Here is a 24,877-nt window from a genome sequence, read left to right on the forward strand (position 1 = left end):
GAATTTCATAAATAGATTGAATAGAGGGAAAAGATGGAAAGATGGATGCAGGGACATAGGGAGAAAAGAGAACCAAATAATGAGACTTGAATTTATATCCCAGCACTGTGACCAATGCAATCACATTGTAAATAACAGAAATTTTAATTAGCTTTTCCTATCCACTCTGTTCTTTCATGTTGAACAATTTAACATTAACATTTTTAAGTTAAAAAGTGCTATACAATTTTAAGCATAAGAACATGATAAGGGAATTGCTGAATTACTTATGCTGCTACTTTTTATAGAGATAAGATGTATTTTTTCTATTTCTCTGTTTAAGTGTATATTGACATACTATTCTCATACATTTATTCTCTGAGGGAGTGCACTGTGAAAAATATTTGATTTGTGGATAAGGTGTAAATTATTGTTGCTGTTAGATTTTCTATAAAGAAAATGCAAATTTTGAAGATTTAATTTAAATATTCAGGTGGTATTGACCTAAATGATTTCCCTACCTCCTGAATATTTCCTAAGTATAGAAAATGAAACTTGGAGCACCTTTATTACAACTTCATTCTAATAAGTTTGACATGTTCAAAAGCTGATTCTTCTTATTATATATTCTATGATGTACAGATTAAAGGAAGAAATAAAATTAACTTCTTCTATTATCATGTTGAGATATTAAATGGCATCTGTTCAGAGACTATACATAACACCTGCTGGTGGAGTGTGAAAGAATTTTTGTTTTAACTGATCAGTGCCTGGCTTTGTAATAATTTCAACTTATGTCATTAAGAAAAAAATACAAATAATTATTTGTGATTTCAAGTAGAATATCTCATATATGAGTCTATATAGAATAATCATGAAAAGACATATTTATGTATATTTTATCAAGTGGGGCATATAACTGTTATTAGATTATCTACCAAGAAGCGGTAAAACTTGGTCAATTCGATATAAACATCCAGGTTTTGCTAAGCTAAGTGATTTCTTTACTTCCCTAACCATATGTCTTTGAAAGTTTTTCTATTTCAGAGTATAAATATGATTCTTTTAAAAAATAGATAGATACATATAATATATTCCATCCATGTTATAGAATTTCATCTATCTATCTATTTATCTATCTCTCTAATCCTTATCTGTGTACATTCTAATTGTTTCCAGTCTCTTGGTATTGTAAATGATGCCTCAGTGAATATCCTCATACCACAAACAAAGTTATGTGGAAACTTATGTGAGTATATCTGTAGGATAGTTTTTAATATAGAATTACTATCTAACATGTGTATTTTAATATTTGAGAGATATTTCCAAATTATTTTCAATAGAAATTGTAGCATTTACATTCACATTAGAAATGTTTGAGAGAGTGCCTGTTTCTCTACACTTTCTCCAACATAAATTACCCAATTTTATCTGTGGCAATCTGATTCATCAAAAGTCATATCTTCTGGGTTTATTACGTATCTTTCTCATTAATGGTATATTAGTGTATCTAGATAGATAGATACAGTGTATGCATATATATATATGCACTATGTATATATACTATATATCATGTATATATGTGTGTGCATGTGCACCCGTACACATGCCTGAACTGAGGGGATTATTAACAAATAATCCCCAAATCAATCACAATGACTTAAAACAATAAAACTTTATTTCTAACACATGCAAAGCATTCTCTGTATCCTGTATCTATGATAGCCATACTTCGTCTAGTGATTCAAGAGACCAGGCCTAATTTGATCTTAATGCTTAATATAAAGTTTCTTCCATGATTACCATCTATGGGAAGAGAAAGACTAGAAAGTTCAACTGGGACTTTTTACCTCCTCTGTCCAGAAATGACATTGTATCACTTCCTCTCATGGTCCCAAATGTCTTACATGGACCTGACAAGTGTAGGAAGCAGAGTATCCCACTTTCCCAAGAAGGAGGAGAAATGTATATTAGTAAATTTTGATATTTTCTATCAAGTTGAATTTTTTGTAACTCAGAAAATACAATCAAACTTATTTTCATAACAGGCCTTTAAAATGACATAGTCAAAGTCAGACTGTTTTGTTGTGGTGGTGGTGGTGGTATGTGTATTGTTGGCATTAAAATTAGGTCATCTAACTTCCAGGGAAAGTCTCCATCTCCAAATAGTAGCTATTGTAACAAAACTGGATATAAATCTTAGAATGTCCTTAGATTTAGCATTATTATCAAAAATAGAAATTCAGTCAATGTACATTTTTCTCTATACAAATTTACATTTGAAAATGGGTATCATATTTTGTGTTTTGTTTATGTTTATTCTAACATGAAAAAATAATAATATAGTTAGTAGTGGGTTTTTTTTGTTTTTTTTTTTTGGTAATACGTCTGAAGAAGATTAACTTTGCCAGTCTTAGATACCAGAATTCACTATCCAGAGGCTTACAACCCTGATTACTACCATGGACATTGTTGGCAAATGACTCTATTATCACTATCTTGAACTTATAAAGTACATAATTACTTGATTTAGCCTTTTATGCATATTATGCATTAACATGTTAAAAACTCAAACTATAGAAAAAGTATAAAATAAAATGGCTTCCATCTGCAAGGTTGGGTGCCACTAAATATATTAAGTATTATAGTTTATTTCATTTTGAAATATAAAAAAATAGTTTATTCAAAATTCTGGAAAAGCATTTTCATTTTGTCATCAACAGTCATTTTTTTTTGTAGACCAGAGATTTATAAACTTTATGAATAATGAACAGTTCAAAAAAATTTATTTTTAAGTAAATTAAATATAAAAATAAGCAAAAGAAATTAGTAGCATTTTCCCTACTCTAATACTGTATCCCAATACCTGAAGGTGGCTAGGAAAAAAAAAGATAAAACATCCTTCAAATGGTCTGTCATCTCTGTGCAGTAATTATATTCTATTTTGTCAATTAATTCATGCTATTATTTTCCAAAAGAATACTTTATGCATTCTTTTCTTTCCTCAAACTTCCGACATACTTTTCTCATCCCCCAAATTTCGCATATAATGAGCCTTTTCTCTAGAGATAATGAATGAAGTATGCATGTCTACTGGAACTCATTCTCTTTTGCAAACAAATGGTCTTATCTCTAGAAATTATACCTACTCTCATTTCCCTGTTCTGTCTGCACTACCCTCTCCCATGGATTATCCTCACAAGTAATAGCCCTGTCTTTAAATATACAAATGTGCACCCCTGCATCCAATTCCTTGACTAACCATCACCACTCTTTTCCTGGCTCCACATTTTGCTACTCACGTATACAGCAAAAACACCAAAGAATTATCTAAATTCTATTTCTTGAAACTCTCTAGGAAGCCTTCTGTTCCCACTGTTTTACTGAAACCACTCTGTTCAGGACACCAGTGACCTCTGATTTGCCGAGTACCCAATGGTCAATTCTCAGTTCTTATCTTCTTTGTCCTATCTGTAGCACTGGACACTTTCACATCCTCTTTTTGGACACCCTTTTTCACTTGGCTTCAAGGACTCCTCACTCCTTCTCAGTGGTTTTAGCTAGCTCCCCTTTATTCTTCTGACCACAAAATATTTGCAAGTCCTACTTCTTCTCCCTCTATACTCACTCCATAGATAGTCTGTATCAGTTCTGTGATTATTCCATGACTGCCAACTTTATATCTCCCCTGACTTCCAATAATTGATATCAGTCTGTGGGACATGTTTATTAGGTGATATAATTGATATTTCAAACTTTCATTTTCCAAGCCAAACTCTTGATTTCGACTTCAAATCTGCTTCTCCTCCAGCATAACACATTCCAGTAAGTGACACTCCTCTCTCCTCGTCTGCTGAGGTGGCTTATCTCATCAACTGGACTATTTGCTGTTTCTTAACTATGCCTGGCATGCTCCCAGCTCAGAGCCTTTGAAACTGGTATTCCTGCTTCCCAATTATGGGATTTTCTAGAACATCCCTTGCGTTATTCAGGTCTCAGTTCAAATGTCATTTTATCAAAGAGCTTTCCCTGAATAATCTAAATAACTAGGAACTCTCTCCCTACTCCAACCTTCTTTCTTTCCCCTTCCATCTGTCTTCAAGACCTAACCCTGCCTACAGTAGATTTGTATATTTTGTCTTTTCTCACAAAAACACAAGCTCCATAAAGGTCTTTTTAAATAATACTGTTCAAACAAGGTGAAAAGAAGTTAAGAAAAAAAGAGTATCTGACCATTGTATTTCTAATACTTGATGTAAGAAGAAACACATCTTGGCGTGAGATGGCAAGTGTACACTTAGGTTTGTTTTCATAAGCTGTAGAATTTCACTGAAAAAAGGAAGAAAAATAACCTGAAACACTGAGCCTGAAGAGTAGCCTGAAGAGTATCTCTACAGACGCACTGCTGAATTATTGATCTTTTATTTCTATTTTATTAAGGGTATCTCTTTATTTTCATTCATATCCTACCACTACATTTGCCACAGTATACAGGAGAATTAGATAGCTCATCACTATTATTCTGCAATAGGAAACCTAACTTGATTTTTTCATAAATGAGCAAAATCTCTAGAGAAGGGAATATATTGAATCAAAGTTCAATAACATATGTTTTGATTAGATATACTTTACTTGGTAGTTTGACATACATATATTAATATATCAGGTACACAAATGCATACATAACACAGATATTTTAGAAAATGTTCTTAATTGATCAATATGTGGTAACCCCAAGAATTAAAATTATATCCAAAATTCAGAAGTTTGCAAGTTACTGGAAAATGCTTGTCAGTTTAATTTGTTTTTGAGGAACTGAGGTAACAATAATATTTTTTAAAATAACTAACAGGGATTTATTTCAATTTGCAGTAGTATTTTACTTCTGTGCAGAAGTTTAAATAAAACGTTCCTTATCAGACTATTTTCATTCTTTTATTAGTTTTCTGTTTGTTCTATAAAAAAAATCATTATTGCCAGACTCTCACCCCCTCTGTAATTACTGTTTCTTAAGAAAGTGCCATTCAGAATGAGATTACAAGAAAATTATAGACATCAGCCCAATTTAAAGTTGTTTAATATGTCAGTTAGAATAGCTTTCAGTCTGTATATGTTTAATTGGCTGGTACATGATACAGATAATACATGCTACAATTTTAGTTCTAACTCAAAGTAGTAAAATTAGTCTACTTCTCATGTGTTTTCAAGAAAAGTGAATTTTAGAGCTAATCTCTGTACACAGTATTTCCCACTTTAATTAATGCCATTTCATTAAACAAAGTATGTTTTGCTAGTGCTTTTTGTAACTATCATGAGATACAAGTTTTTCTTTTTTTCTTTTCAATACAGTAATCTCCAGGGGAAATTTCTTACTAACAAATTTCACTATATCATATAATTTGTTATCTACTCTATGTTTTGAATTTCACATTTCTGATAAAAATGGTATGCAAATACTTCTGGAATTCCATCTATATCATTAGTGCTTTATTGTTCTTTTTAATTTTATATCTGTATTATTTTCTCCACATTTAGATATTATTATTTTCAAAAAGTTATATTTTCCCCAAGTATAATACTATATATGCCTTCTCCTTCCATCTCCATGGTCACATACAAGATAACCTTCAAGGTTTTTTGTTCTTTTTTTTTTACTGAAGTATAGTTGATGTACAATATTGTTTGTTACAGGTGTACAATACAGTGATTCACAATTTTTAAATATTATACATTTATGATTTTCATAAAATATTGACTATACTCCTTTTGTACAATATATCCTCATAGCTTACTTTCAAGGTGGTTTTGATAACAGTCTGAAACTCATTTAGGAAGGCTTCCTTTTGATCTAATTTATAGAAAAATAGAAAAATCCTGCAGGGAACAAGTCTTATGATCACAATCATTTACTTCATTTTTTTCTCTTTTTCTGAGTGGAGGAGCAATATGTATAAACATAGAATCAAATATGATCTCTCATTGGAAGTTGAAATGCCAGTATTAGTTATGTTCACAAAAAGATAAGCAGCAGATACCAAGAGCAGGTTTAAATGATTGTCTAGAACCATTCTTGAACCTTCAAAAGAATATAAAAAGCATAGATAAATATCATCAATAGGCATTTCATCTGGAATTTTGTATGATTTTGAAAATTGCTCACATGATTACCAAATTTAGAGCATAAATCAACAACTGAAGAAAGAATAAAATTTGCGATGATGGTGACTGTACTTTAAAGGCATACTTACTTTGGTAAGTTAGATGTGAATTGAAAAAAAAACTTGTGAATATATATGTGCATTACTTTTTAAAGTATCTTCCTCGCATTTCTGAAAATTCCTTTTGAGAAAATTCTGACAAAAGCAGTACTAAAGTTTCTGCCTAGGAGAATCTGGGTATCCTGACACATCATCTTTATAGTTACTGCATGTATTACTGAGGCAGGTTTTTTCCAGGTAGAAAGATACTCTGAACTGTTATAATTCTCAAAGAATGTGACTATGAAAAGGCATTTTGTGGAACATGATGATAGTACTGTAGTCCTATATTCACAGAGGGAGCTGTGATTACATACTGGCTATCCATGACAGTCTCTAAAACCTGAGGGTTCAAATTGTTGCACCATGGCTGGACAGCATAAACACTTATATTTTCTTTGACTGATACCATATGTTAAAGATAGTTTAATTAAAACAATTTAATACTGCATAATTCACACTAAAATCTAGACAGTCTGCTTTATCGAAAAAATTGTAAGATAACACCAAAAACTGGGTCTGTACTTCCCACAAAGTAGCTAGTATCAGTTTAAATTCAGCAAAGTCTCTAGCTCCCCATTTTCTCTCTGCCAGTTTCACTTACTCACAGTATCTTCCTTAACCTTATAGTCTTACTCATTTGTGATCCTTTCTGTAAACAATTGTGGCTACTTACACTTAATAATGCATGCAGCCTAAAACACATACACACACACACACACACACACACACACACACACACACCTTCTCTCTCCAGTTTCTCTCTCTTTTCTACAACTTAACACACTTCTTCATCCCACCACAACTATATCTGATTATCTTTTAATCTTCATGTACCCAGTGTTTACAAGCTATTAGCAAAATATACTTTTGACATGCTGATGGATTAGTGGGTATGGACAGAGGGATGAAGTCTGTTTCTTCTTTGACTCTTCATTTCACTCTACCCTTATCATTGTTAAAAATGCAGCTTCAAAATCATCCTTAATATCTGATTTCATCTTTGCCCATGGGCATCACATTAATAAGTTTCTAATCTTAAGACTTCTACTTCCTTTCATCCACAAAAGATTCCTGATTCTGATTTATTCAGCCATCTCTGAAACTGGAAAGTGGGAACACAAAAAGTTTCTAGCCATTAATTTACATAAAAGTTAGTACTCTTTAATGATATTTTCTCTAAAAGGAATATCTTGCTGATTCATGTTAAATAGGAGAGTTTTCATAGTTTTGAAAGTTACACTGCATGCTTTATGAGTAGCAATTAAAAACTTGAAACTTTGAACTTCAGCAATAATTCTAAGGGGAAAAATGTTACTTTATAAAGTGATTATTGTTTAATTGGATAAGAATGCTAATTAAGTAGAAAAATTATAGTTTATATTTATACATGCTTTGTTCTTTGTTTTTATTTTCTGAAAATTCTTCTTGAAACATTTTTCATTTTCCATTACTTTTGCCATTTCAAAAAAATATTAAAATAGTATTATATGGCTTATGTTCACTTCGTTTTAGGGATTTTTCTATGAAAACTCATTAAAAATAGACATTAAGATAGGTTATTGAACGCTCTGCTAATATCAGTGTATTCAGACATGGGGGTAAAATTGGCTTATTTTATTACTCAAAGTATAACCTGTATGAATAAAATAAAATTATTTAAATTGTGTTTGCCCCTCAAACATAAAGAATGCAATAATTGTATTGAGTTGCCATTGATAGATAGGAAAGAATTTTACAATTATAATACTCGCTATCTTTTATAAGGAATGCTCTAAGACCAGCTAATGTTGTTCCTGTTTTATCTGTCCTGCAAATATTAAGCAACTCTGCTAGATGTATTTAAACAGAGAATAAAACTGAAATAATTATAACATTCAATAGCACTTAGTCTGTCATTCACCTTTTCCCCTCAAATCCATTCTACATACTTCTACCAAGTAAATCTACTTATTCTCTTCACATGTCTTCTTTTTAAACATGTCAGTAGGTCACTATTACTATTAAAAAACAAAAACAAAAACCACAAAAATTTGTCAGCCTAGATTTTCCAGTCTCATGTGATTTGATTAGTGATACATACTTTCAACTTGTCAACTCCACTATGTAGACTCTATCTCTAGGTAATGTTTATGTTTAATCCTTTTTCCTCTAATTTTGAACCTTATTCCTCCTACTTGAGTGATTTTGATCCCTTTCTTTTTCCCATCTAGATCTTATTCAGACTTCAGTGCCCTGTGGAAGTTCCATTAGATTCATGAAATAATATTTGACACTTCAGTCATCAGTGACATTCCCACCCATACTCCTGTTGAAGAACCATCTTTACTCTTTTTCTATACTACATACTATTGTTTATGTTTTGATTTGTATATACTTTATTCTCCAACCTAGTCATTCTTAAATGGTCATCATTAAAAATAATCTGCCACAGTGCTTTAATGACCGTTAAAGAATTTACAGTGTATGGATTGATTGAAAATACAATATTATTTCCTCTTGACAAAGTCTTTTCATAGCCGTAATTTAATTTGTATTCATTTTGTTTTCAACACAATAGTTAAATATGCAAAACTTAATATTCTCAACTCAATGCTGTGATTTGTAAACATCCAAATATACAAAATATTTTAAATCTTATATCTCTTTTCAACTCTTTGAGCCACATATAAATTCCCTATATTTTGATATAAAATTGTAACATGAATATTTTTCTAGTCTCTAGAGAAATTGCTGCTACGAGAGCTTCTATACGATTACATAAAACACAGCATTACATTGAAGTATTGTCTTCAATGCCCATGAATACCTGACCAAAGGCAACACTTACAGAAATGTTTAGTTGCTGTACCACAACATTGAAGATTATGTTCCTCATACATTTCATTTCATTGAAACTACAGCCATTAGTTTGTGCAAGACCACTCTCCTCTTTTTTGAATGTGGATTTCCCCCTTTAGTTTTGTCCAATATGTCCATTTCCATCCTCAATTCCATAAGCAACCATCATCTAAAATTTAGAACAAACACTAAACTTATCAACGTTTTACATACACCATATTTTCATCAGATCCTCCCATGCATTAGTTTTCTATTGCTACATACAATATGTATGGTGACTTAAAACAACCCACACTGGTTATTTCACGGTTTCCATAGGTCAGCAGTCCCACTACAGCTTAGCTGGGTCCTCCGCTCAGTGTCTTACAAGGCTGCAATCAAGTGCCTGCCAATCTGCATTCTCATCTATAGGACTGATTAGAAAAGAATCCCAGAGCTCATTTAGATTGTTGTCAGAATTCATTTCCTTTTGGTTGTATGACTGAGGGCTGTTGTATGGAGGCCGCCTTCAGGAACAAGTGGTTACTCATAGATCCCTGGCATATGTTCCTCTCCATAGGCAGTTTACAATGTAAATAGTTGCTTCTTTTATTTATTTATTTTTTATTTTTTTAATGGTTGCTTCTTAAAGCTTAAATGGAAAACATCTCTCTCCACTGTGCTAAGAGTGAGTCATATAACTTAACTGAATCAAGGAGATGGCATCGCATTATCTTTGCAATATTCTATTGTTAGAAGCAAGTCACTGATTTCACCTGCACTCTATGAGGGGGGAGGATTACATAAGTGCATGGTTTATTGTGCGGCACCTTAGGGCGTGACTCACACATCCTGTTAGACTAAAAATTCCACATAAACCTTCCTCCCTCCTGCCCTCTCTCCCTCCCTCCCTCCTTCCCTTCCTTCCTTCATTATTCATCCCTTCATTTTTTTCTCACACTACTGTAGTCTCTGTATCTTATAAAATGCACTTCCCAGAATCAGCACTCAGTAAAAAGTTAGGCAGTGAATTTTAAAAAATGAATATTCTTTAGTACTCCTATTATTTTGTTGTTGTTCAAGTTTTCATCTGTCGACTATAGCGGAATGAGATGGATTTTATTATCCTAATTTTAAGTGGAGTCTCACAAGTTTTTACTAGTTTACCATTCGTATGACAAAGAAGTGACAGAGCCAGGAATGCATCATAAGTCTCTCTCATCCCAAGTCAGGACTTTTATAATAATACATCAGAAAAGTCACTGGCATTTTTACACTTTCAACTGCAATCTCTCTTGACTGGCTTTTATTTTTGTTAATGGATTTGCTCTAAGAAAAAAATAATCTGTTCATTAATTTATTTGTGTTTCTTGGGATATTTAACATTCATCAAACAAGAATATTAGTCATAATCTGTTTTCTATGCAAGAGAATGCTATTACACAGAACTCTCCTGCAAGTTTCCTTTTAAAATCATGCATACACTTGCCTGAGCTTTAAAACTCAGTTTTAAACTTACTTGGTTATATTTTTAAGTTAAACATTCTACAGATAAAATAATGCTTGGGCTTTTTCCATTTCTTGGTGCTCACACCTCTCAAACTAAATTTTTCCTGTTATTTTTCTAAGAAATCTTCTAAACTAAGCTTTTTCCTGTTATTTTTCTAAGAAAGCTTCTAAACTAAGCTTTTTCCTGTTATTTTTCTTAGAAATTATATTTCTAAGAAATATATTTCAGGGAAATATATTTATGTCTAAGACTAGTATTTATAGATGATACTGCAGAAAACACAGATTGAATGCAAATCTCTTACAACCTGAAATTAAAATTTAATATTCCCCTAATTTGGAATCATTTTACTAAAGTACTTTGAAATGATATATTAAACTAAAAATTAAACTAAAAATGATATATTAAACTAAAAATTAAACTAAAAAATATTAAACTAAAAATATATTAAACTAAAAATATGAAATATGGTGCTGGCTCAATAGCAAAGTCATTGTGAGAAAACTAAATTGATTTATTTCTTCAGTAGAAGCAGATTGTCTGACATGCAATAAATATACAATAAATCCTTATTGAGTAAATGCATGTATAAACACTAAAAAGAATGTCCAGTATGATAGCAGTAATGAACATAGGTATCAAAATCTATTCCCTTTTTAAAATTTGACTTATTCACATTTTATTAAACCAGCCAGTATGGCTAGATTATTATGACATATGTTTTATACCTGTTATTGATTAAATTGAATATTGGATTTTTCTAATAGGATACAATCTTTAAATTTAAATTGAATAGGCTAGCTGTATTTCTCAGTAATTTGTTTCCTTGATGAGGAGTATTACCCAAAAAGGAAACCTGTGTCCCTCCTTCCTTCATTTAGAGTTTTATGATTAAAACTACCATTTAAAAAGGATAAACCCCTACAGACATGTTAAGGTCCTGACTGAATCTTCCAAATGTCCATCAAAGTTTGTATAAGAAGAATGTCTAAACTTAGACTTTCCTTATGTGTATCATGTGGTTTCAGGAAATGTATTTTGAGTTAAACCAGGATCATTGAATATTTACAATTGTTGAGTATATATTTAAAATGTTTAAAACTGAAATGTAACACATCTTCTATAAACAATTACAGTGTTGGCAAGATAAGTTTGTATGCATTTCTTCTCTTCCTCATTTTTGAATTTATTTTTATCAACTTTGTTTGATTCCACCATATTGAAAATGTATTATACATATTGTGATGTAGAGAGAAAGAGGGAAGGAGAGAGGGAGGAGTTTTATATATGTGTGTGTGTGTGTGTGTGTGTGTGTGTGTGTATGTTATAAAACCTATACACACACACACAAAGAGAGTGTACACAAACAAATATACATTTTAAAGTAACAGCAGTGAAGGTACACTCAGACATTGTGGCATGTCAACAAACTGTAAGCTCCAGGAAAGATTAGGTAAGCCCACTATGTCTGAGCCATGCTGGAGATGTGCCTTAGATCTCACAGTGCTGGATGAAAACATAGGTTACTTTGCTGCCCTCACTTAGAATTAGCTGCAATCTGGCCATTTCTATCCTTGAAACAGAACTCAGCTCATGAATAAAAAAAGATATAACTAGGACATAACATTAGTATTAATCTATATGTACAGTATAAGTTTAAATAAAATATAAACAGATTTACATAGATTTTATGAATAAAAATGTAATATGAAGTAATATGAATACAAATATCATATTTTATATTCTACATAAAATAAATTTTATATTTTATGTAAATATATATTTTATTATGCTTTCATATTATAAGGATAGTGTATTTTATAAATATGACATATTAATATATAATATAAAATTATCTGTAAACATAAGTATATTTTTACATATATTTAATGAAATTATATATAAATTATAATAAGAGAAAAATATAACATGATCTAGAAAGAGGGAGTAGATCATAAAGCCTATCTGAAATTTTTTCTTGAAGTGCATATTACAAAGAAAAAAGAAATAAAAGATGATTCATCAGGTCGTGCTTATGAGTGATAACTATCCTCTGTGGTGATGAAAACTTTCTCGATGATTCCCCCTATGGTGAAGTAGAAGAGAGGTTTCCAAGCAGTCAATTAAGGAAATTCATATTTGGTGTGGTGAGATGTGGTAACTTTGGAAAGCCTCATGTTTTCAATTTCATACTTGAAGCTGCTTTGAAAGAGAGTTTATTTTAGCAAGTTAATAGTATATATTTCTTGTAAGGAGTACAAGCGGTGTCAAGTCTTATTTTTATAGCTCTACCTAGATGTTGTCAGAGATAGGAAAGTACCAGACTGTTGAAGGGCAGATGCTTATGTACAGCTCCCAGTTTACTGAGAGATTCCAGTTTGCTTCCTGACCCAGTGTTGATATGGGATTTCTCATCAAGGTATTGGCAGTAGACTCCACACTTTGATACATCAAAGAAATTAATAGTCTTTCACGTAGCAGTCAGGGACAGAGCCTAAAAAAAAAGAGGAAAAAAGGAGTTTACATTGTCAAAAATGTACCAGAGGGAAAACTGCTGTGATGTCAACCTTGGCTGCTTTTGCCATGTGTCACCACAACCAACCCAGACACAGGAAGCAGGGATCAACAGTTAAAGAGTAAAGCTTTGTGTATTGACAACCTTTGGATTTATACTTGATTGTGAAAGGCCTTTTATGTATTCTCCCTCTAAAAGATGAACAGCAATCTGTTCTCAAGGCAGTAGATACCACTGAGGGTGCTTTCAGCTGGGGTTATTGGAATAGCTGTGCTCTCCTTGTCAAGTTCTTCTCTAGTTATGTTGCCAGAATGCATTTGGTTGCTTCATACAACCCTAGTACACTTTCTGAATGTAAGGCTCATGAAAGCAGAGATGCGAGTGAGGTTTTTTTATTGATATTCCAACTGCCTAGAAGAGTGAGTGGTGCCTCATAGACCCTCCATAAATACTTGTTGAATAAATGAATTTCTGAGAACATTCAATGCCAGATAAATGAATATGAGCTTTATCTGGTAGCTTAATCATACAAATGATGTGAAATTCAAAATCAATATATTGTGTCTTGAGTAATAGTAGTAAAATATTCTAAAGCCTATGGAAAATATGGAGTAAATATCATGAAACTCAAACCACTTATGTGTGAGATTATAACATAATTGGAAAAAGTGCTTTTTTCCCCAATATTATTGACAGTAGAGTACTACAATTGACCCTTGAACAACATGGGTTTGAACTACACAGGTTCCCTTTTATGTGGATTTTTTTTCAATAAATATAGTACCTGTAATTTCATTTTACAAATCTTTAACTAATCATGGGGAAAACTTTATGTTTTATTAGGGATCACAATATATAGAATCAAAACAACTACAATCTTGATTCTATCCAAACTGTTTCAGCTTCCTGCTTTTGGGTTAGTCATTGCCAATTCTTTTTTTTTTGATGCAGAGATAACAGTACTCAGATTTTTGGTTAGAGGAAGGGGGGTGATTGGTGCCCCTAAGCCCCGAGTTGTTCAAAGGTCAACTGTATTTCCAAATCACTATTGCAAAACCGTATCTTTATTAACTATACCAGAGTGTTGAATATGTCAATAAATTATCTCTGAAAAAACAAGTACAATGACCTTACTTATAGGTCAACTACATGTCTTTTTAGACACGCTCTAGGCTGCTATTATTGGCCAAGGAGATATGGAGGGAAATTTTGTACTCAGAGAACAAGGCAGAGTTTAATATGGAATTTATAATAAAGGTACAATACCATGTTAGAGGTGTTTGAAGGCATCTATAAGAACTTTGCCTGCAATTCTAGAGATTGTAAAACTAGTAATGAAAATGGATATTGCTTTTTAAAAAGTTTTTTCTAACATCCTTTAAGTGTTTTCTCCTTGTTTTTAAATTGTAAAGACTCTTTTCTGTTTAATGTTGTAACATTTCTTTAAAAAAAGAAAGAAAGAGGAATTGAAGCCATTATTTCCATAAATCTTAATAGGGCTATACTCCAGGTATGGGAAGAGGGATGCAATATTTCTCCTTAGGATATAGGAGAGAAATGCAGCAAGCTATTATGGGCCTCCATATACTTTGAAACCTGAACCAAGTGCTGTCTTGGAAATTTTCTTTTCCTTTTTTGTAATGGAATGAGCAGAAATTTCAGACTTACAAACCACACCACTACTTCAGCCACTCATAAGTTTGTAATCTTGAGCCAGTGAGCACAACATTTCCTCCAGAGTAGAGATGATAATGCCTACCTTAGAGGTTAAACTAAAGATGGATTGAGGAAATGTATGTTTAAGACCTTTGAAGACGTCATAGATGCCAAGTCAGAAATACTCATATTAAGCTTTATGGAGCCCTCCCTCTGAGGTACTCTTCTAAGCATGCATTTATAGCCATTTACCTAATCCTCAAAATAAATTTATGAGGTAGGTACTGTTGTATCTCCATGTTAATAATGAGGAAAGTGAGACAGAGTTGCTATTTAATTTGGTCAAAGTCCTAACTGGGAAGTTGAAGAACTTCATTTTAAAAAGAAGCCACACTCTAATCAACTGCTCTTAAAACTACTAACATTAGTCAATTTTGTTTTTTCCTTCCCTGCAATAAACATGTATCATTATATTCTCTTGATACCTAGTGATGGGCTCTTCTTTGAGCTATCTGTGCCTAGAAGTTATAAAAGCAGAGGCTGAGTTGTTTACCAGTTAGAAGGGGAAAATATGTGAGGGCTAGATAAAAAGAAGGCTCCTTTTTATTTTAAGATAAAGAAACACAAGAAGAATAGATTCCATTTTTAAATATCTGTGATCTGGTGCAATGACTTGAAATTTAAGGACTGTGCATCTCATGATTAAAAACTTTTGAGTTTGCACCTTTAATATACTTTTAAATAAATTATATATTTATATATGCTATTGTGCAAATAAACTTTATAAAACACACAAAAATAAAACAGAAAGATAGATGAAACTAAATATATGTAAAAGCAGCATTCAAATTATTTCCTCTGTACATTCTGAAGAAGCTTACCCATGACTAGTTTAGCAGAGGGAATCCCAGGCAGGACTTGTAAACTGGAGGACCTCAGAGGACAATATGACCTGCCAGAAGCATTTAGTCTATAAGAGGGTTGGACAAATTATCTAAACACTAGGCAGTCTCACGTGGAAATTTGGATTTCTACCATATTCTGGAAAATCAGAAAACTCAGTAATACTGGTTTTCATTCCCACATGACAACCTTGACGGAAGTCAAATACTGGGCTGGTTTCTTCAGACAAACCCTGCACTTCACAATTCTTCCCTATTGCGCCTTTAGGCAAATTCACTTTTTTCTTTTGGAAACTCTGATGTAGAGAAATGAAGTTCCAATCCCTGTTCTACATGATCTATATTCAGTGTAATTTGGAACAATTCCTTGTGAATAATTTCTTCAATTTACAAAGAAACTGAGAACATAATTTCTCAGTAAGAAAAAATTCTCTGGTGTGCTCACAGGCTACTAATACCTCATCCAGTTTCTTTACTTACTGAGAGATTGCAAAGAAGAACAAAGGAATTAAAATGAAATTCATCCAAATGCTTCCAAAGACAGACGTGGTAAAAAAAATGATAGGTTAAAAAAAAAAAAAAAAAAGATGGGTTATCCTTAGTCTTACATGACATAGTTAAGTCAATCTCTTGTCCCTCTACTAAGAAGAAATTTGTGTTTTGATGATGGATTTTTCTACTTAATTCTGTTAGACAAATGTCCATTTAAATTTTCATGTAAGATACTAACAGCTGGTTTAACATCTTAAATCGTTGCAAAAGCTTACTCTTTATAATTGAACTATTCTATACATAAGATAAATTTAGTGAGTTAAACTGATTGGCATTTGATTCACTCACAGGGTCTCAATTTTAAGGATGTGGTTCTGGTGTCATTAGTATGTTAAGTTCTCAACTTACTTGCTTACAAAGTAAACAACAGAAAAGATGTCTTTCCTTAGAGACTTGTCTGCAAATTCATGTAGATAAGTTCCAGCACATTAAACAAGTATGTTACTTTGTTAAAGGATAGTGTGGCACAGGTAATTAACTATGAAGTCATTAAGGCTTTTCTATGCTGTGACAGTTGTGTTTACCTATAACAGATTAATGAACTCATCAAATGTTCCTTTTTTCCTCTTGTTATTTCAGATCAGCCTTGAGTGGAATTTGACTGAAGATGTTCCAACAGTTTTATCTCTGGAAATGGTTAGCTTCAGGGATTACCTTTTGCTGTCTCTTCACAGTCTGCTTGGGCCAATATGATGATGGTAAGGATGCTTTTACTTTGACCTTTAGAGTTAGCCAGAATTTCAGTGGAATGTGAAAAACACCATAGAAATGAGTAATGCTAATTTGTAGTTCATTTTTAAAGGTTGGTGACTCTGTACAATAATTTTCCTTAATTAAAATTAACTTACAAAAGTAGCATTCGATGCACTTTGTTTTTTAATAAGGATTGCAGTATGGTAGAAAATACAGTGCTAGGCCTCTAAATGAACATTTACTTATACTCACTAAACAAATGCTTAATTATTATTTAAAAAATTCAATTCTATTTGCTAATCATCGAACAAACACAAACTACAAACAGTAGCCTTAGATAAAGTATCTAAGGCTACAAACAGTAGCCTTAGATAAAGCTTAGGAATGTAAAAAATACCAAAATTTCCTATGAGAAAAAAATCTCTGAAGGGGTCAAAAGTAGATGCCATAAGTGATTTTAGTGTTAGCACTTTAATTGGGGATTGCGTTATTTCATCCCCCACTATTTTATTTAGAAAGAGTGAAAAAAATATAAAAAACTTGACATTAGATTTTCCAAGTCATTTCTTAATAGTAAATCAGTCAGTTGAGAAAGATATATTCGTCATCAAGCTCTGTAGGGACCATTTAACATGTTATATCTGCAGTGGCCCAAATGTGCCTGTCTTAGATATTTCAATATTGGAGGAATCTGTCTTTGAGTACTACATAATGAAAGTGTGGAGTATATGTATGTATTATACATATACTACATAATGAAAGCATATATGTAATACTTTAAGAGAAGAAAAATGGATAAATTTTCCCACCCTAGAAGTTGGCTATTCAAGAAAAATGAGTTTGTTCTTTCATTATTATTAATTTATTTATTTATTACTTTTTATTATTTTTACTCAACATTTGTTCAGCATTCAGGGTACACAGGCGAGCAATCATCTCCTCACCCTTGTTGCCATGTTCCCTAGTTGCTCTTAGAGGCAACAAAGATTGTGAATTTTGTGTGTGTGTGCTTTGTTTGGCTAAACTGAATGATCTGAAGATAGATGGATTAATTTGACTTTTTCTCAAACAGTGTTCAAATTGTGTACATATTAAGACATTCTCAGTCCTCCATAGTTAGGATATCATGCCTCTTTGGGGATTTGCAGAATAATTTACAATAGCAACTACTTCATAAAGTCAACAGCCTAAACCCTTGAAAAGTTCTGCTAATTAGCACAGTGTTTACTTCAAGTGCATCTGAATTTAATGTTCATGTCATTGCCATTTATGTAGATTGTGAATCTCCAGTCTAACAACAAATTTAAAAGTGCAGTAAGAAATAAATAATGTAACTGCTACTTTGAAGCAAAAATAAAAATCAGTGGAACTTAAAAGAGCATGACTTTAAATTAAAAGAATGCCTTTTAAATCATGCCCCAAGAATAGATGACAAATCAGTGTGTTGGTATTTCTTTATGCCATAAGGCATTCTATTTGTATTCATATTTAGTGTTCACACTGAGAGGGAAGGATTCACTGTCATTGCTCACATTAGACTTTCACAAACCCTGTACTTTTTAGCAATGCAATTTAGGTTATCAGAGGAAATCACTCCTGGTTTAACTGGTAATGCTATAAATTAGTTTCTTTAATAAGCTCATTACAGCTCTTGGTCTCTCTAAATGTGCTTGTATAGATAGCCACCAAAATAAGATTATCAGGTCACTGTTGGCCATCAAGTAGTTACTTTCTGAAGCACAGTGCAACTTCACAACTGCAAAGTTACATTTTATAGTGAGGCTGCCCCCTCACTGCGCTCATGGAAGACCTCCTTCCAGCCACAGTTAGAAAGCCTTTTCAGTTCTCTCCTGGAGATAGGTTGCTCAGTACTTAGGAAGACTGAAGGGACTGGAACTGTGGCAAAGAAACAAAAATTTTCTGTGGTTTTTATAGAGATTTCTTAACTTTATATGCTTTTCATCATTCCTTCCATACTTGCATCCTCCAGTGAGTGTGCCCCCAGAGGTAATAACACATTCCCCTAGGTTGCCCTCAGGTCTTTACTTCTCTCTGGTCTCCTTCAATTAGGGACTCTGACGTCACTTTTATTCTATTGTTCATGAAAATGGTTTTCATAGTTACTATTTTTTTTAAATCCATATAAAAGTTGAGCCCACATTATGCAGGAATTAAATCAGGAGTAAGCAAAGCATGGCTAAAACACAAAATAACACTTAACTGGAATACATGATACGATTTTCTTGAAACAATTTTTTAATCCAAATGCTTGGGGATGCAGGTGTGGGTTAGATTGAAAGAAGACAATGGTGAGAATCATAATCATGATAGAAATATGAGAAAAAAAGGAAAAATAAAAGCAGTTTTGCCATAGGTAATCCGCTGGTTGGATTAGCCCTTTTGATAGTTGACAACCGATTTCCATACATAGTTAGAAGCTTCGGATAGAGGAAAATGAAGGAGAAAAAATTGAAACTACCCTAAGGCTATTAGTATAACAGTTTAGGTCACTGTTATGTTAAAACATAGAATTCTCCTGGACTTGCAATTAAAAACAGTTTCCTGTGTTTTTCTATGCATTTCCTTGCTTAGGCATAAGGCAGTTGGAAGGGAAAAATACTGTTTATTCAATAAAAATTTAACCTGAAATGAAATATTCTAGTATTACCCAAATGTGTGAATCTGCTTCTAAGGAAAGTATATTGCATAATTGTTATTTTCAATATTTTACAACTAATTTTTTTACTTGGGAACTTGGGCTAAATTTTGAGTCTTTTGATATTTCTCATTCAAATTGCTGGGGTAAGGTTTTAGGTTCAGTAATAAAATTTGCAGATGGTCTATTCCTTAATGAGCATTTCATTTGTTTGATGACTACATATTTAAGCACGCATTAATAACATGAGATTGATAGTATGATATTACATTTTAAAAGTCAGAATTTAGCTAACCGATAGAATATTGGAAAACATAGTTGATTTGTAGTTGATAGTAGCTACCCTCTTCCCAATAAGAGAGCATGAGGACTGATATTTTAGCTTATAGTTTAATGCATTATCAATCCTGACAACTTTATTGGAATGGGAACATGTGCCCTGATCCCACATTGAGTGTGGGAGCCTGAAAAGGAGGTGCCATGGGAAGCAGAGGAAGCCAGGCTATCTGCTAAATTGTATGTTGTGTGGGATAAAAGATATAAAAATCATATTCCTTGTTCTACCATATTATTTAAAGTGAGGTAAAGAAACCAAGTTGTCCACAGGGTTTGTGTTTTTGTTTATTTTGTTTTGATTTTGAGTTCATGAATGATTGATAAATGGGAGGCAACGGGAGGAAGAAAGGAAAATGTTATATAGTTAAGGGGTATGTTTTATTTTCATTTTTTATTATTTCCTCTGCATTTTCAAATTGCCATATTGAGTAGATATTACTTCCATAAGCAGATAGGAGAAGTATTTATTTAAAAAATAAAAAACAAAAAACAACGTATCGTAACATTATAACTAACTTGGAACCAGAGCGTTAGAGTATTAGAGGGGTTTTAAAAGGGTATGTGTGCCAATGAGTGTGTGTGTATGTGTGTGTTAGAGATATTTCCTTGTGTGTGCAGATCATGAAAGCCAATATCAGTTTTTTTAAAGAAAGTGTTCTCCCTGGCTGCTCAAGCATTCAGCCTGGAAGGCAAAAATCTTTCCTCTTGCCCTTGAGCTATTATGTAAACTAGCATATACCTATGATGTGAATGGAACCCTTATATAGCACACAACCAGAACAACTTTCTGAAGGGATCCTGTATATAAGCTCAGAAAGTCAAAAACTTCCTTAGGCTCAGTTTCCTTATTAATGATAATACTCTGAAGCTCAGTTTTATGCAGTTTCACACAGTACCTGACATATGATCAAGGTTCACTAAAACTGCTTTTTATCTTTATTGCTATTATTACTTCTAATTATTTATAAATATTATGCTTCTTTTTATAAATTTATGTACAAAGTACAATGAGTACTTTGTGCTCTTGTGCACTGTATGTACGTCCTTTCTTTATATCTCTCCAAATTTACTAAACACCTTGAAGATTTAACTTTGTTACATTATATTTTATTCTTAAAAGTATTAATGACTATATTCTTTCCTTGGAGAGTTTACTGATTCAAATGAAACTATAAGTGAAGTTTGAGGAACATTTCCAGGTGTATTTTCATGCTTGTTAGGTAATCTGTTAATCCATGGAAGGTCAGTGATGAGACAGACATGTCAATTAATTAGGGGATAGCCACGTTATAAGGTCTGAGACTCAAATCTTCTGAGGCCTGACAATAAAGCCTGGAAACTTCATTTTTAGCAAGTGCATCCAGAGGTCGTAAAGTAGAATGTCACTGGGTTAATACTAATTAAACTTAAAAGAGAGAGTCATGCAGATTACAATGCTATGAATAGCATTATAAGGAAAATATAACTGCCCAATGAGCTGAAACACTTGTGTTTCCAAGAAAGATTTTTCCCCCCTTTAGATACCTTAAGAAGAAAATGGTTATGTCATCTTAACAGCTCTGTGAGAAGAGTTAAATGATCTTAATGGTTCATGTGTCCAGACTATGACGGACTGTCACATAGGGCACTGTTATAGCAATATCCTTGCCTCATGGACTGCAATACTTTATTCGTGGGACACTCATGGTCTCCCCAGGATCATGCTGGAAACGTTTGTAAAATTTCTTATTTTTTGAGTTTGTTATTTCAAAGCTTAGTGCAGGTCATCTTCCTCTTGTTAACATTATATTTCTCTGAACATAGTACAATGCAGTAGTTTCTTTTGAGTCTGTTTCAGTTATAACTAAATTAAAGGTGATTATTGGAGACTATACCTAAGTAATTTTCAATGAACCTTATTGTCTCTGAAACTTCTCAATCCTTCATTTAAATATGATTTCTTAAGGCAGCACACATCGAGAGATATAGAGCAATATACATGTACATACTCATACATAATAGATAACACACATTTTAGACAAAAATAAAACCACATATAGCGTATACTTTATGCAAATTTTAATCTTAATATAATATGGACATCTTTCCTTGTCTACCCCTTTCACTTATTCCATCTTACAGAGTGTATTTTTATTCTGAGAGGTTAAATTCAAGTTTTAAGAGTAACTTTGTTGTTTTCCCTACAGGCTGATTTAAAATCCTGAGTATTTGTCTTTTTTTTTTCTTGAAGCTTTATAAGCTATTAGATTTATATAAACTGTCTGGATTATATTATTATGGAACATTTAGAATGGTATGACAAGAAACAGCACCTTCAATGCTTACTCCAGTAAGACTTTCCTAAACATTCTAAATTTCATCTCCGGATGAAAGCTTGGCTGTGTCCTCATTTTTAGATTGTATCCACACTTGAATTTCCTGTTTCCTCTTTCCCAAAGGTGAGTAATCTTGTGGATCCTGTAGCCCCAAAATGGATTTGTTTCAGAGCAAGGTTTGAAAAAGCATATGTCTTTTCTTGTTTTGGCAACAAGAAGTTTTTTTCACTTTTCTAGGCTCTGACCTTGGACCTAGAAGTAGCTTTTGTGTACTCTACTAATAGGCTCCCATAAAGCCTATCTGTACCACCCTGGAAGGCCAGAGAGCTAGAGTCCAAAAAGTAAATAAATAAACTCTGAGAAACATCTCTCTCTCTCTTTTTCTCCGATTCTTAAAAGCTATTTCTTGATTGCTTGTAGTTCTCAGTTCTTGTAATGAATTGTGTCTAATGCTTTCTTATATACTGTTAAGAAGTGTTCCTACAATTTCACAGACATCATTTCTACATGTTCAACAAGTTTCTTGAAATCGTAAATCATATTGATATGTATTTTATGTGTAAACAGCCTCTCTTTAGAATAAGCACTAACATTCATTTAGCATTTATTAACAAAGCCCTTCATATAGATTATTTTATTTAATCTTCACAAGAGCTCCATGAGGTCCTTGTGATTGTCATAATGATCACATACCATTGCACTACTATTATGCCTCAGATATAGATCAGGAAACTACAGAGGCACAGAAGGGTTAAGTTGCTTTCCCAGTGTGATATTACTCCCACTATTGAGTGGCAAAGCTGAAACCAACCCATTATCTCTGCTCTACATGCAATAATTACATGCTGTGCTATTATATTATGACATCAAAATCTTAACCTTTCCTGAAGATTTTACTCAAATTCTACTTATTCCTTGATACTAAATTATTCATTATTCTTTGATGTTGTTACTAATGATATTCATTCAGAATTAAGTGCGGAGAGGTTGGTAAAAGGGTACAAACATCTAGTTTTAAGATGCATAAGTTCTGGGGATCTAATGTACAACATGGTGACTATAATTAATAATACTGTATTGTGCATTGTATACTTGAAATTTGCTAAGAGAGTAGGTCTTAAGTGTTCTCACCACACTAAAAAAAAAAAAAAAAAAAAAGGAACTATGTGAGGTGATGGATATGTTAATTAACCTGGTCGTGGCAATCATTTTACAATGTGTAAAGTATCAAGCCATATACTGTGCACCTTAAATATGTACAGTTTGTTTTTTTGTTTTTTGGGTTTTTTGTTTTTGTGTTTTTGCGGTACACGGGCCTCTCACTGTTGTGGCCTCTCCCATTGCGGAGCACAGGCTCCGGACGCGCAGGCTTAGCGGCCATGGCTCACAGGCCCAGCCGCTCCGCGGCATGTGGGATCTTCCCGGACCGGGGCACGAACCCATGTCCCCTGCATCAGCAAGCGGACTCTCAACCACTGCGCCACCAGGGAAGCCCAAATATGTACAGTTTTTGTTTGTCAGTTAGACCTCAATGAAGCTGGAAAAAATTAATATCCACCTTCTCCTTTATATTATGTCTTATAATGTTTGTTTTTTTGTTTAGATTATAAATTCCTGGAGACAGAGACTATCTAATTTACTTTTGTTTCCCTCAGCACCTGGCAGAATGACCCAGTTAGTGGTTATTTAAATAAGTAAGCCTTGTATAAAGAAAAATACAATTGAGAGATGAAGTGTGTTTTTTAACAATATAGTAGCAAGTAGGTAAGCTTTGAGGATAGTAGTTGGAGTTCAAACAGCAATTCAAAAACATATTTAGTGAGAGTTTGATTTATACGATACTGCTCAACATTAACATAGGGACCAAAGCAATCAATAAATTACCTGTGCTATGGACGTATTGCACACAGCATCCTTTTTAGCATTCTGCAGGAAAACAGAGTTTAGGTAAATTATATATAATTTTTTTTTTAGAAACTCAATATTTATCCCATTATAGGGCAGCATTTAGAAAAGTCTTTGTAGAAAACTCAGATTGAATCTGTCCTCTCTTCAGGTGTGTTTTCTGTCTTTTTCTGATTACTAGCTGCTGTCTGGGCATTTTGTTCAAAATTCTGGTGGATCACACTGCAGCAGTTGTTCCTGACATCAGTCGCTCTGTTCGAGATATTAATCTTCCCTACTCTTGTAGGATCCTATACTGCCCCTCAGGGCTGCTCAATTAGACTGCTAAGTGATGACTGTTCAGCTACTCTGAGTTTATTAAGTGTCTTTATTGAATGGTTGGAATACTGATGAGAGCTGTTCAGGCTTAGACTTAGACAATGTGTGAAAAGGACAATACTAACTCAGTCATCAATATTTTATGTGGTTATATCCAGGATTTGGCCATAGTTGCTCTGCTGGATACCTAGAATGCAATTCTGATGGTATCCCCATAGGTGGAAAACTACAGCATTTTAAGGTAACATGAATAATACATTATGCTGATTATTTTTATTCATTCATTCTTCAGGTACAGTAAGCATATGTAATGTCTATTATGTACACATAAATTTTCTAACAATTATAGCTAATATTTATTGAGTTATTTCTATGTGCCAAATAGCTTACATATAGTACACACTCTCCTCTACTCACATTGTATATTTATACATAATATACATGATATATGTATCATTGCATT

The 24,877-nt window shown here is 32.9% G+C and overlaps 1 protein-coding gene across 1 annotated transcript in view; it reads left to right on the forward strand.

The window, feature by feature from the left end:
• Positions 1 to 24,877, forward strand: part of PCDH15 (protocadherin related 15) — a 1,088,571-nt gene that overhangs the window by 362,622 nt on the left and 701,072 nt on the right. Inside the window, exon 2 of the mRNA XM_029245143.1 lies at positions 16,771 to 16,889. Within this exon, the coding sequence (XP_029100976.1) occupies positions 16,799 to 16,889 (91 nt within the window). The 5' untranslated portion in view covers positions 16,771 to 16,798. The remainder of the gene's footprint in view (positions 1 to 16,770; positions 16,890 to 24,877) is intronic.

This window comes from Monodon monoceros, unplaced genomic scaffold (assembly GCF_005190385.1).
Source record: "Monodon monoceros isolate NGI ecotype Baffin Bay Population unplaced genomic scaffold, NGI_Narwhal_1 Super_Scaffold_4, whole genome shotgun sequence".
In the NCBI taxonomy this organism is placed as follows: Eukaryota; Metazoa; Chordata; class Mammalia; order Artiodactyla; family Monodontidae; genus Monodon; species Monodon monoceros.